The 14,329-nt window shown below is 40.7% G+C and overlaps 1 protein-coding gene across 1 annotated transcript; it reads right to left on the bottom strand.

Moving 5' to 3' along the window:
* Nucleotides 1-49: 49 nt before the first annotated feature.
* On the bottom strand, nucleotides 50-13,470 carry LOC118789360 (COP9 signalosome complex subunit 1-like). Its single transcript, XM_036545750.1, has 14 exons — nucleotides 13,414-13,470; nucleotides 11,030-11,122; nucleotides 9,121-9,302; nucleotides 8,572-8,736; nucleotides 8,092-8,227; nucleotides 7,385-7,462; nucleotides 7,234-7,294; nucleotides 6,897-6,982; nucleotides 6,601-6,695; nucleotides 5,811-5,916; nucleotides 4,831-4,911; nucleotides 4,002-4,139; nucleotides 1,182-1,316; nucleotides 50-587 (listed from the first exon to the last, which is right to left on the bottom strand). Exons 1-14 carry the CDS (start codon nucleotides 13,444-13,446, stop codon nucleotides 513-515), a joined length of 1,464 nt encoding a protein of 487 aa, XP_036401643.1. The 5' UTR covers nucleotides 13,447-13,470; the 3' UTR covers nucleotides 50-512.
* Nucleotides 13,471-14,329: the final 859 nt, after the last annotated feature.

Raw genomic sequence — 14,329 nt, 5'->3', positions numbered from 1 at the left:
TGGAAGGCTCCTTAAATTCATGCTAAACAAATGTCCTGAATAAGGGGAAAGTTCATACTTGCAACATCACGTAACTATCTACAGTCCAGCACAGCTCCAAGATGGATTAAAAAGTGGAAAAAACCTGACAAAATTTCAGAAATTGTATATGTATATTTATTTTAAAATCAATTAGCTTGTTCTGTGGACTTCGGTTGTGAGGTTTTTCAATGTGTATTCAAGGTTCGTCACAAGATACAAAGGAAAGTGCATCTTTTACAAAGGAAAAACATGACAGTACAGCTTACATGCTGTATTTCTTTCTCTTTTTTACTGTTTCTTTTCATTTGAGCAACAGAATCTTTCGCCCTTAATCTAGATAACAGGCATCTCCTTCCCACTTAAATAAAGTCTTTAGTTTGTGATGTTCTGTCTTCAGCAGGGAAACTGCATATTGACGTAACAGGGCCCGTGGTGTGGAGACCTGCGGGGCTCTGGTCACTTTCCTAAGAGAGGCATCTGGATGATAGTCTTCACATGTTGGTGCTCATTCGTGTTTGGCTATTAGCAGTTGTGAGCTCCCCTTGGCTGCCTTCTCTTGGAGGGGACTGGAAAGGGAAAATGGAGACATTAAGTGACGGTACTCATTCCGCAATGCGCAACTTTAACTGTGTGTATGCATTCAGTCCAGAACACCATGCTTGCAATCCACAACAACCCTATAGTGGTGAATGAGTATCGGCAATCACTCCCGATATTACCCGGAGAAAATGCAATGGACGTGCAACATTAGCGTTGCTAATGGACGTGCAACATTAGCGTCCACGTCCAACAAGTTATACTTAAAAGATTCAGCTTCTGCACGAATTGAGGTTATAATTACCAAGGCTACAGCACGCAAATCAGATTACACACTTTCCATAATTTGATTTTTTTGATGGATACTGGGAACATTAACGACACATTTTGTTTGTGCTTTAAAAAAAGATTTAATCTTACACCTGCAATTTAAAATACTTTAATTTAAAACTCATCTAAAGTGTTGTCCGATAGTGTCAGGGAGACGACGAGGTTGGAGATGATGGCAGAACGATTGTGACAGACTCTGGAACAGCACGTGCTGAGGGGCAGTGGATGTGACGAGCGGGGAAGGCAGGCGGGCGGATCTGAGCGAGGAGGCTTTACCCTGGTGACCCCCTTACCTTGACGTGTATCTGGTTGCGCAGCACGGCAGCCCGCAGGATCATGGCTTTCGCTCGTCTCTGGAACTCTTTGCCCATCTGTAGAGACTTTTCAAACGTCGTGCTCCTCTGATCAACGTCTCTGGCATACAGGATCTGGGGGGGGGGGGGGGGGGGGGGGGGGAAGAGACAGACTGAATGAATTTCACTATTCCCAAAAGCACGCCAAATGCTCACCGCGTCCCTCAAATCTAGCAACATTTGGTGGGAGGAGAGAGAAAAGCTCTGAGCAAAAGCTCTTGCTGACAACCTTGACACAAATTTCCCTGGGAGGGAAGTGTAATTTGGACAGGAGAAATTATTCAAGCATTTCATAAAATGTGTGAAAAAGGAAATGAAGGAAGCAAATTAGAAAAAAGTCCAGCACAAATACATAACTATTAAAATCACGTACCTGTAAAGTGTCAGGGAGATAAAAGTTTCCATATTAGACAATGAAAAAGAGTGGCTTGTTAGATTTTGCAGTGCATTTTTAATAATGCTTTGCAAACTGAATTTGAGATATACTGACACTAGGGACGTACTAGGGATACCTAGCATACGCATTTGTGATGCTAAACTTGACAAAACTGTACAACAGAGGGTTTTTAAGATAGGGCTTCCGGCATTTTTCAAAGGCTGCAAAACCAACCAAAACACACCTCCACCTGATTTGCCTGTCATTAAAGTGATACACAAAAGCTTAAAAGGACATTAACCCAGTACTACCATGAAACTCAAAACACGTGGCCTGTGCAATGAGAGTACTTTTCAGGATGGCAGGTCCCTTGAACACTACCTCAAAATAATCATAGATGAACTAAACAATAATTCCTCTACACTGCTTTCTCAAGGTAATGTCTATCATTGCTGAGTGCCACTTGTGGCTCCTCATATGAAAATTTAGGATTCCGGAACAAAACGACTCCTGCAGATCACTCAATTTGTGTAGAAAGAGGCACAAGGCCAGGTTGTGTCTTGTCCCCCTGTTGTCGCAAGAGCCCTAAACTCAAACCATATGTCAATGTTTGGCCATAAGTCCAATAATCATCACAGACTCTAAACATCATATATCTTTGTAAGCTGATTATGTTAATCTATATATGTCTAACGTCTCTACATCTATACCCAGAGCTCTGGAGTTTATCACCGAATATAACAGACTGTCTGGCTGTAGGATTAACTGGAATAAATTGTAATGCCTTAAAATAACAGTGCTACAAAAAACACTGGCCATACCACAGAACCTGCCAATCCTTATGAATTTTGATGCCTTCGCAACTCATCCCTCACAATATTAAATATGCAACTTCTCTAACTGTATCCAGTTTATTAAAAAGGTCCATGAAGGAGTGGGCAGAATGGCAATGGTTAAAATAAATCCCCTTCCTTGCATTAATTTTCTTTTTCTATAATGCCACTACCCCCACTTGGTAACTACTTTAAACAAATTGACTGAATAATATTAGGATGTGTCTGAAGTGATGAGAAGCCAAAAATCCGACGCCTGCCCTGCAATGTCCCAGTGATACAGGGGTTCTGACGTTGCCTAATTTTCAGTGTCATTGGTTGGAATTTTAGTTGTGAGTACTTAATGTTTGGATAACTCCACATTCACTGGTCCCCTGGAGAAATACTGAAGCAATTTTAGTTTACCCAGCCTGATTACAGGATATTTGTTTCTTTGGCTTGTAAAATTACGGCTGTTGCCATTAGATCAGCCCCTATTATAACACATTCCTTAACTGTATGAAGAACAGTAGAAAAAACGACGTAAACACTATCGTCTGTTAACATACACTCTCTGCTATGGAACAACTCTGTAAACTGTCCAGAAGCCAACCTTTCAAACATACCACATGGTCATGCAAAGGTCTTTGTACCCTAAATGATACATGTAACCAATGTCTGCATAGCTTCCATGACCGGATGGGCACCTTGTCTTCCCCCAGAGCCTCTTTCTTTCTGTACCTACAGCTCCGTTCATCAACCTATGCTTACAAGGTACTATTAAATTTAGAATTACCCATATGTACCAAGGTGGAATGGACTTCAAACAGTAAAAGGATAGTATTTTCTCCATATAACAGGTTTATTAATGAAGACTGCAACCAATGCCTTTTGCATGCTATGTGGCAAAGGTGAAACTGGTACTGTCTTTGCTCTGGGATTAATCAGATGTTGCTGTTACTTAAAAAAACACTGCAACCACCACCACTGATCATTCGTATAGAAATGTACCCCACCTCAACTCTTTTCTTCCTAAATGGTCACTTCAGATTCTTCCATTATTTCATACCTACTCACACCATCTGCAGCCCATAATTGTGCGGGGAAGATCTGCAAAGCTATACAAAGCCGAGTCTCATACTATTGCATCATCGTCTACAATGTTAGGAGATCTGAGAGTACTAGAAGATGTGAGACACATTACTGCCAATTCCTTTTAAAAAAAAAATGTTCAAAAGAGATTTTAGGCTTCCTCTGACGCTCAGTCGCATACTCGGTTTCACTGGATAGATTACGGAGATCAGAGCAAGCCTCCCATCTGCTGCACAACTGGGGAAATATTTTTATAATTTGCCGGATAATAAGGTAAGGCTAGCCACTGTTCTGTTTCATGCGCATCCCCACAGTATTTTCACATTCTAGGGAGGAAGAAGACAGTCAAGGCTGACATATAAAACCTAGCCAGTGAGTACAGCTCTTCAGATGAAGGCGAATAAGAGAGACATCCGGGAGAGAGAGAGCAGAGCTGGATGGTGTGCAGGAGGACAGAGGGCCCAAGGATGTGGGCCTTGCCTTGCTGTGTGAGTCGATGCGGGCGTTGATCAAACCCTCCAGGATCAGCTGCGTCAGCTCGTCTTCCAGCGCCGCCACCGTGGTGTTGAAAGCCACCGCCATCCTGTTCATGTCGGCCGACACATAGGGGCTGAAGTACTGCCAGCGACAGAGCACAACGCGAGGTTACATCACACTGCAATCAGTAAATGGTTAAAATGGGGGCCTGACTACATCGTCTCATGCATTTGCCATTAGCCGTGATGTATGTATTGTGACAGGACAAAGAGCAACGTGATATACTGAAAATCAGATGCGGTAATGCCAGCGTCTTTGCATGAACGTATATCATTGTATCCATTATGTCACTGCAGTGCTACTACACGGTAAATCATAATGCTCACGTAACTACAGCATAAACAGTGCACATCTGGGTCTGCTTCAAAGTCCTGACACCTTTCAGCGCTCAATGACCATAATTGAAGCTGCTTGCGATTTAGTGGTCTCTACAATTCACAGTTATCCTCTAAGAGTCAATACAATTTACACACGTACCTAACCAAGTATCTGGTATTGATTTGGCATGGAAATTGCAGTAAAATCTTTGGAGACCAGATACTACAGATGCATCCTTCTGAAGGCTAAAGATTTAAGAGACTTCAGTATCAACTGTTTCTGATATCTGCTCAGAAAAGCTGACCATGTTATGCAATCACAAACAGTGAAGAAAAGCAACTGGTTGCCCAGCTAGGCACAGGCCTGCACCACAGCTGACTGAAAGCCAAAGGCCCAGTGGCACATGCACATATCTACACCTAGGGAATGATGCTTTAAGGACAGCTCCACTCACCTGTATGAGAGCTCTGTTCCTGATTTGTGTGTACAGTGTCCTTACATGTGGTGCCAGGTACATATCTAGAAGAAGGTTATCCTGAAAGACAGTGCGAACCCAGAGATGAATTCGCTCTCAGCCATCATCAATTAATAATGCATAGGATTGTTCACTTGATACGAATGATAAGCAAAAGACAGTATGACAGAGTATGACATATAATATGACAGAATGTAATTAGTAGGACAAGAATCTGGGAAAACTTAAATCTGAGCTGTGACACAAGCATGACAAATTGGTGAAAATTTATTTTTGAACAATTTATACTCTTGTGTACATTCAAAAAGATTAAACTATATTCAGCTGTAGAAACTGTCCACTAGAAAAAAGAGGTTAATTGTACTGCAAAGATGAATGTAAATTAAATCTTTTGAACCACGCGATGAATGCCATTTTTAATAACATTGTGTTGGTCAGTTACTTGGCCAGTCAATTCAACACGTATGAGGAGAAACAATCAGATGATCGGTAACTGCGTCTGCTTATCATTTTTATTAAAGTGACAAATTGTTCAGTATCTCAGTACTAAACAATCGCTTATATTGTCAGTACTGGTCAGTGAGTGGTGACACTGACACAAATGCAAGATGAAAACTGCATCACTGATTTTCAAAATGATTCATCTTGTTATTGCTGAAGCCTCCAAGAGCTTGTCATGCTAATCTCATCTAATAGAGAGAAGTGAAATGACTGTGTGGGTGGTATTAATAGCACTGGATAAAATAACTATAATACCTACATAACCAAGGGCAGTAAACTTAGCTTTTCTGGGAGGTGGAGTAAGGTGAAACAATGAAGGACCCGCTGAACCGTGTAGCAGTTATCTTAAAATATCGTCATTTTGATGATGAAAGCACAGATGTCGTTCATGTACACATCTCGAGCAGATCCTCAGGTGGTCAATAAAGCAGCTGATTGTAAAGTGACATCACACTGACCTTCATCTCATCCAGCATTTTCAGGCAGGAAGCATACTTCGACTCATAAAATTTGAAGATAATGTCACGGACCTGAGGCTCCAATTCTAAAAATAATTTAAAGGAGCTGCAGAAAAACAAATATGGGTTAATGAAAGGCAGCTTTCAATTTATGGCATCAAAACCTGTGCAAGAGGTGGCAAACATTGCCTAGTGAAAACCCATGTAATATTTTTCTAAAAGACACTGAGGCCTCTATTCAGTCACTCAATGATAATGTACTTTGTCCTTGAATAGCACATTTAAGTAAATGTTATGTTTTTTCACTTCCTTCACAAACTGTTTTGTTGATTTCAGCAAGTCAACCTGGTGTCAAACTAATGGCAAGAATGCGTCAATCTAATGTATAAGAAACAAAAGTCAACCATTAAATGCTTTATTGAATGATTAGATTGCATAACTGCCTGTGTGTTTAACAGCAATTCTGCAAAAATGGCTTTTGACTAAGTAGAAATGAACATTCTGTTTTCCCTTGCTGTCTTCTGGAGGTGGCTGACGTCATTCAAACCTTTACATAGACTGTGCACCTAATCCCTGCCCAAGGAAGGCAAAACTCAAAACATACAGCTCCTTTCACAAACTCATTCTCTTTTAGAAGCCCTTTGAATACTTTTTTCACTTGGCAAAATTTCATTTCATTCAACTGCTGTTTGATATTACAAAGCCCAAATATTCCACCTGTACACCCTGGGTTCAGTGTTTGATTAAATTTTGATTTTATGCACTTGGCTGGCTTTGCAAAAGCGCACACCTGCTGGAAATGACGTTCCGCTGTAGCTCCTGTCTGTCGAAGGTAGCCAGTGCACACATGCCTCCATACACCGCCACATTACTAGGGGAGAGAAGCTGGAACGGAGTCAAAGACATCTTTGATCATTGCGATCAGGACCACAGAAGGGTGTTAGAGAGCAAACGCATAATACATTCACAAAACATGTACAGTGTCTTCTCTGTAGTCATTACAGACCTTCTGCTGCTGTCGTTGTTTCTAATTATTAACCTTTCGATGAACCGAGAGCAGGAGAGTGAAAACCGAGGCAGACTCACCTCAGGGAAGTCGCAGTGGTCGAAGGAGGCCAGCAGGAAGCACTTTGCTGCCTGTTTGTACTTTCGAGAGGCTAGCTCTGCCAAGCCTGAAACAGAGGAGGGAGAAGCCATCAGAATACCATTTTTTAAGTAGTTTTACTCCAAATTTGCCCAACACACCCTTGCACACACCAGCTGTGACTTACTGCTCTTGTAATGTACCTTTAAATGTACCTACTGTTTCATTAATCAAAGGATCTTTGGACGAGAGCACTAATGGCGGGCTCTCAAATGGGGCCACTGCCTTGGAGAGTATGCTTTTATGAACAACACAAAACACAGTGAGTAATAGAATTACCTGCAGCACATTTTAATTTGGTGAGGACTGCTTGGTTTTGACTGTCTCTTTCTCCTCGTTGCTAAAATGAGAACAGATATTTCAATAGCAAGTGCACATTTGTTTAGGACTGTTTGCCATGTTCATTAAAGTCTTTAGTAATCCCACTTACCTCTGCTATCTCTGGAGTGGATTCTGCCTTGCTGACATAGCTGAGTACATGCGACCAGTTCTGGAGGTAAACACTAACCTTCACAGAGAGTATGATAACATTAAAGTCTGCCCTCTACTGTTGGGCTCTGTGTTAGCAATACAATCTGACCATGAGTAGTCACAAAACAGATAAGTAATGTAGAGCAAGAAATTGATTTTAAGAGTGCCTTCATTAACACAGCAGTATGACCTTTAACACACTAAGGGGAGTACCAACAAGCAAATTAGATTCTTTTACCTTTACAACTACATAAAAGCACACATTCAAATGATCATACCAAAATATCAGTAAACAACTTAACAGTTCATCTTTGTGGCATTTATGTAATTCTGTCAAGTCTATTTTTCCAATGTAACTGAAATTGTTTTAAAGATTTTAAAAGATCCAGAACGCCCATTACGAGAAATGATGCTGACACTTAGGATCCCCTGCTATAGTCTGATGCCCAGTTGGAAAAGCTATATGGGATTGGTCCCATTCAATTATAGACCACTAATGGTACAAAACATGTCAACAACAGTCTACCCAACACTGGAAGGGTGAAATACACAACTGTATTGGTCCAAATACAGATCAACTGGCTTGTCTAGGCTGGGCATGCAGGTATGCTGTATGAATACAGCTTATGTAAAGACACTGATGACAAAAAGCCATCCTGCACATACCTTGATTACATTAAGACACATGTTGATGACATGCTTGGCGCTAGTGCAGTAGTCTCGGGCACGGGAGTAACACTTCAAAGCATTGCTGAGGTCACCGCAGTCTAAGTAATGATCTCCAAGGTCATCATGACCCCTCCTGGATGGCAAAAAGCAAGTGGTTTGACACAGTGAAAAACATGCCTCCTGACAAAACTGAGGTCTGCCACAGAAGCTACAATGAGGCAAGGTGCCAGCAGTCATCAAAATATCGTCTGGTCATTGTTTGAATCCAGCTGTCCAACCAGGGTTTAAACTATCAAACGCCCGCAGCAAGGCCTGGAACTCCTGAGCTCCGTCTGCTGTGAGACATACAACTGCACTCCTCATCAGCTTGGAACCAGCGCTGTACCCCTTACAATGAACCCTGCAAATCGATGCATACCCCAGACGTCTGCATTGAGGCTTTTTAAAGCCTCCGCACACGTGTCGGCCACCGCGCACCTGATGCTCTCCTTGATGGAGTTCCCCTTGTAGTTTTTCAGGTCTGTGTCCAGCTTCTCCAGTTTGAGCAGAGCCTTCTTCCTGGTGGACTCTGCCCACGCCGTGTCGAGGGGAGGGGGCTCCACCCCACCGTCTGCTACTGCGTCTGGGACACCCTGGACTTCCCTGTGCACAGGTAAAAACCCACCACACCCCGCCGCCTCAGAATTATCATATGTTTAAAAAAATCAAATTTCGTCTCTCCCTGCAGTATATACCCTGAGATCAATGCAGTGTAAATTCAAAGAATTAACAAAATTGAAATGACTCACACACTTCGCTTTTTCTCATTCATGACAAACACTGTATTAGTTTGAGACTTTCACTGAAGCAGTTCGGTCTAAGCACCTTGCTCAAGTGTACGACACGAGATATCAACCTGTAGCCTCGGGGTTACAAGCACAGTTCCCTGTCTATACTGATGCCACCGCTGTTTCAGGCTAGACCGCGTAATCAGACAGGCGTAAGCGGTCATGGACTGATGTCACCAGTCAGTCAGGGTGGCTGTACCTGGTGGCTTCGGTGAGTTTACGGTGGATTTCCTCGTAGACGTCGACATTGAAGGTTCTTTGAACAAAGGACAGAGCCATCTTGAGGGCTTCGACGCGGAACTGGGGACAGTGGTCTGCAATGAACTGCAGCCTCTCGATCCTCATCAGCCCGCTGTAGCTGGAGGCGTACTGTTCCAGATCCTACAGCAAAGAGAGTCTTTACCACAACCTGCCTCCCACGCTGCCAGGCAGTCGCACCTGTTCTGCCACTCCTGCCATTCCTCCGATAAGTCTGGGCATGCACTGACAAGGTTTTTTTTCCCAATGTGAGATGCATTCTTTGTGGCCTGTAACACGTTCTCATCATTTTCATATTTCATTTTCTTTTTCATTTTCATATGTATTTCTGAAGTAAGACATAGTTCTGTATTGTGATGGACACAATTTAAAATTGATCTAACGCATACTGTATTACAAATTTAAAACATGAAGGCACTTGTACTTTTTCTTAAACCTCCTATTATGTTGTGCTTCAATTTGACCCATTGCAGTTTTTAATGTATAAGAAATACTAGTTAACTTCTGTTTTTCTCTGTGAAACTTTATGACTTTTTCTCCTTTGAGGTCATAAAACTATATGTAGTGTTTTGACCCACAGATGTATTGTAGAATATCTGTGCAGACTTTGTATACAAAGATGATATTGGGGGTCATTGTTACCTGCAGTCTCTTATGTGTGTAGATATTTTTACAGAAAAAAAATAAATATGTCTATTTGATTCGTTTTTATTAGCATTATTTTATTTACATTTTGACTACTTCTAACTGCATTTTTACAAAAATATGAACGATCATAAAAGCTGTCCCAAGCTTTCTCCCACTCAGTGCAGCCACTGAATATCAATGACATGACACAGACACTCACAAATGAGCTCCAGAACACTGTTTTATCACAGGTTCTAGACTGTGATAGTGACATAGAGGAGGAGGTTTCAGAATGAGGATTTTTCAGAGACAGAGGACAATGTTGCTGATGATCCCAATTGTGAATTTTAATCTGATGATTCACAGGAGGAGAAACCGGGCATAACCCTACATTCATCACATGAAAACAACAGGACACAGCCAAAGTCCTCAAGAGAAGAGGAGATACGAAAATATAAAGATTGTAATACAGACTAGTCCACATAACCACATCACATTCAGGGAAGGTAGTTTACAGTATAATCAAAATAGTTACTGGGACTACAATATTTATCACCACTCGGATCAATGAGATACAATCAGCATTTGAACTCTTTATACCTCATCCAACTGAGAACAAAATATTCAGGATAAAGGTGTTGGGAAGAAATGTACTAGATGTTAGATCTGTTCCAATAAGACGACAATAAAACCAATACCATGTGTCAAATGCAGAAAATACATCTGCACAAATCACACACTTACATTCTGCACATCTTGTGGAGCGTAAAATCTGGAGAGATGATTTTGACAGAGAGAAAGGGGTCCAGATCATACTTTATTGATTTACAGGTACCTTGATTAAGTGCAAAAATGCACGCTGAATATGGGTATTTTGAGCTGACTGAACAGATTTATCAAAACCGGACTCTGTTCTAATGAGAATGTATTCAATAAATTGTTACTAAATGTGTTTGAAATGAAAACTGTTATTGTTTTTTTTTTCTTAGTGAACGGCCTGGTTTAGCACAATAAAAAGATTTCGATGTTTTAAGATTACTCAACTGTACTGAACTGTTTTACACTAAGCGGGTCAATCTGACCCTCAACATCATTGATGTAACTATTTTTCAACAAAACAGCAGGGTTAACAGAAGCTGCATAAGGAAAGGCGTTTAAGAAACACCTCGCTATGGCGGTCACCCAGAATTCCCTCAACAAAGTAACCAGAAACTGATTCCTACCAGAGTGGGATTTTCCACAACATAGCTGGTGTCAGGTACATTCTGCTGGTCTTCTTGGGGATCTGCATCTATTTGCATGGGCTCCCCAGCCCCCTAAAATGAGAGCAGGAAGAAAGTCTAATGTAATTCCTTATTTAAAACAACACCATAGATCCAAATATGAGCACAACTACACACAAGATTTAAACTGCCCAAGAACCCAATGCATTTTTGGTTACAGCTGAATTTAAAACAAGAGGGATCTGCAAAACATTTTATATGACAGAACTGCATGACCTAACACGACCAGGAGCCATGAGGTTATTCCTTCCTTTTTTCAGACTTTATGAATGGAAAAATACAACAAAAGGATAGCCATGAATTGATCTGGCCTCCTTACAAGGGCACAAAAATACTTGATGTATTTTTTTGTACTTGCAAGAATACTTTGAAAGATATGTAGTCCCAATTGTGCTTCATTCAACTTCTGAAGCTATATATATATATATATATATATATATATATATATATATATATTCCCCTGTGATAAGGGACATCTGACACCTGTGAGATGTACAGTTTAAAGTCTGTCATACAGGGTGACATTCAGCAGTCAGCAGAGAACTCCTTGATCCTGTTCTAAAACTGCAGTACATTGCTGTGCAAACCTAAACCTTGACAGCTCTTCTCCAAAAGGGACATCAGACAGGTAGGTACAACAGCAGCAACACAGATGGCTGCTCACTGTGTGTATATTTCTCATCACTGACGACTAGGGAAAGAGCCTGAGGTTTTGCCAAAGAAAGTTAATTCAGCACTGATGACATAAAAAGAGACATATTAACTGCAAAACACGTATGTGTCGGATTTTGCTTCATTGACAACAGTACGCACACGGCGCATCTGTACGGCATTCTACTGGAACTGACTTGTCTGTGCCATGCTCCGTAAATCACAAAAATATAATTCCACACCTAAGGTCTGTTTTGAGTCTCTAATGTTTGGGACTTCAGACATTGTAAAGCCATCCTTCACAAATGACGATTACAAAAAGGTCACGAAAAATCAAATACTTTACTATAGCGTTAACACAGGGATAACACAACTCTGTACAAACTAAACATAACTCAACATAATTACAAGTCATGGGAAGAATACGAGGTTGCTCGTTGATCTAATCTAGCTAGCTAACTTGCAGATAGATCACCGATCCAAGAGATGTGACAACAGAATAAACTGTTTACATTTACGATAATGAAGTGAAGAAAACAGCTAGAATACAAGGTAGTAAATGAATACGGCAACTGGTTAGCTAAAGTTAGTAACCTGACAGCTAATGCAAGTGGCACGTAATTATGATGCCGGCAAGATACCGTAGTTAGACAGCTACCTTGTCACTAGCGACATAGCTAGCAGGGCTCAGAGTTTTGACTGACAAAAAGACTATTCATCTACTATTCAACAACCAAACTGCCTAAAAACTATCAAACTAGACAAACTGGATGGCTAACTTGGTGTCAATAATGTAATCATAGGCCTTGCTGGGCTTGCTATCTAGAAACTCTCCAGAAAGTTAGCAGCTGTGTGTCTGCTCTTGTCAATTTGGTTAGCAAGATAGCGTATGAGTTATTCACTAACAGTTACAACTTAAGTAACGTTAGCTAGCTGGACAGACATATATCCCTACAAATATATCACCATTTACATTGTTTGTTCGAGCCACAATTTTGTTGTTTCAGCCTTCGTTGCTAGATAACTCGCTAGCTAATGACACGTTGGAATCCTGATGCTCAGTGGCTAGCTAGCTTTAACGGCTACTACTAGCAAGCTAATTAGCTCGTTTACAGCCAACCACACAATTATTCTAACAACCAGTTGGCTTGCTAGGTACATAGCTATATAGCTAACTGGGAACATGTCATATATTTAAGTATGCAGAATGAAATCAAGGGGTTGCTATTTACCAAATAAATCAAATCCGAAGTTGCGAATGATACTATCAAGTAGCTAGCTAACTTAGCTATCCAGCTATCAATGTCAGGATAGCATTACTGTCCTGCCCATAATCACTTTGTGCCCTTTCACGAACCCATTTAAATAATAAAAACTGCCAAGCATGGTAATAGACAATATTACCAAAAATTGTTGGAATCAACAGTTTGCAAAATAGCTATCAAAGTGGCTAAACCCGCTATTGATGAACTTAGCTAGCTAGCCAAAAAAGTTGTCAAGACCTTCTCCTCTTCCTAATTTGTCATGAGTCTGAGGCCCGTGTGATTTCAATCAGAGAGCTAACCGGTATCAATTAAACTGTGACGGGATTGACTAAGGTTAGTCGAGTTTTATACACATAAAATTCCGACAATATGTACCCTGTGAGAATGTATTCTAAACCATTAGTTTACCTGAAAGTTAAAGACCTGCACGGGCAGAGGCATCTCCTCCGTTCTGTCTCTGCAGAAACATAGAGCTTACAAACACATCCGGGGCACCAGACCGTTCATGGGCACGTCCAGGTCGCGGCGCGTCATGACGTCAAGGCGTATATGCATAACAAAACATGCATGCAGAGCAAAATATAAGCATGTAATGCCACGTGAGTAAATGGACAGTACATATAATTCTAAACTATATTTTAAAATATCTGCTTTGTGTAACAGATGTAGGATGCTTACATTTACACACTGTCATGAAATTAAGAATTGCGAGTATTCATATACTCCTCACATATTGATTTCAGTAAGAAACAAATGTTATGTGATATTTTATCGGATATTAAGAATGTTAGGAGAAAGGGCACGGGTTATACTCAATATGAAACAGTGGCTCAAAACAAACCCCAGGCAGCTTACAGGCAGCAATGACACACCAGCATCAATGTTATTTAGCAATCTGCTACTATCATGTCTTGATGGCATGAAAAGGACCTGCAAATGCATATACACATGTACACATATACAGGTGTGTACACATATACATGTACACACCTCTCATGCCTATAATTTTAAAGTAAACAATGGGGGAAATCTGTACAATAATATGGCATGCATTATATACAAGAACACAAAACCACTCACAGTCTTGCATTTACAAACCAAAGTGGCCTGGCTTATATGTTTTTTTCATTGTGTGCTTTACACATCCCTAAGGCTCTGGTCCTCATAGGGGTGATTACCACAGCATGTAGGTAAGAACATACAAAAGAAGGGATTTCAAAGAAGATGCATGTATCATGTATTCATCTACTTTATTCTTTCCTAAAGAAAGAAAATTCAGAGCTAAATACTTTTAAGTGTGCTTAAATTATTATGGTGCTTGTAC

Source organism: Megalops cyprinoides, chromosome 1, assembly GCF_013368585.1.
Source record: "Megalops cyprinoides isolate fMegCyp1 chromosome 1, fMegCyp1.pri, whole genome shotgun sequence".
Taxonomy (NCBI): Eukaryota; Metazoa; Chordata; class Actinopteri; order Elopiformes; family Megalopidae; genus Megalops; species Megalops cyprinoides.
Note: the sequence above shows the minus strand (reverse complement) of the source record. Positions and strands in the feature narration are given on the sequence as shown.

Coding starts and splice junctions, on each gene's coding strand:
- LOC118789360 (XM_036545750.1), bottom strand. CDS start 13,446: ATGCCTCTGCCCGTGCAGGTCTTTAACTTTCAG. Junction 9,303..11,029: donor TTGTGGAAAATCCCACTCTG/GTAGGAATCAGT, acceptor TCTTTGCTGTAG/GATCTGGAACAGTACGCCTC. Junction 8,228..8,571: donor TCCATCAAGGAGAGCATCAG/GTGCGCGGTGGC, acceptor TTTGCCATCCAG/GAGGGGTCATGATGACCTTG.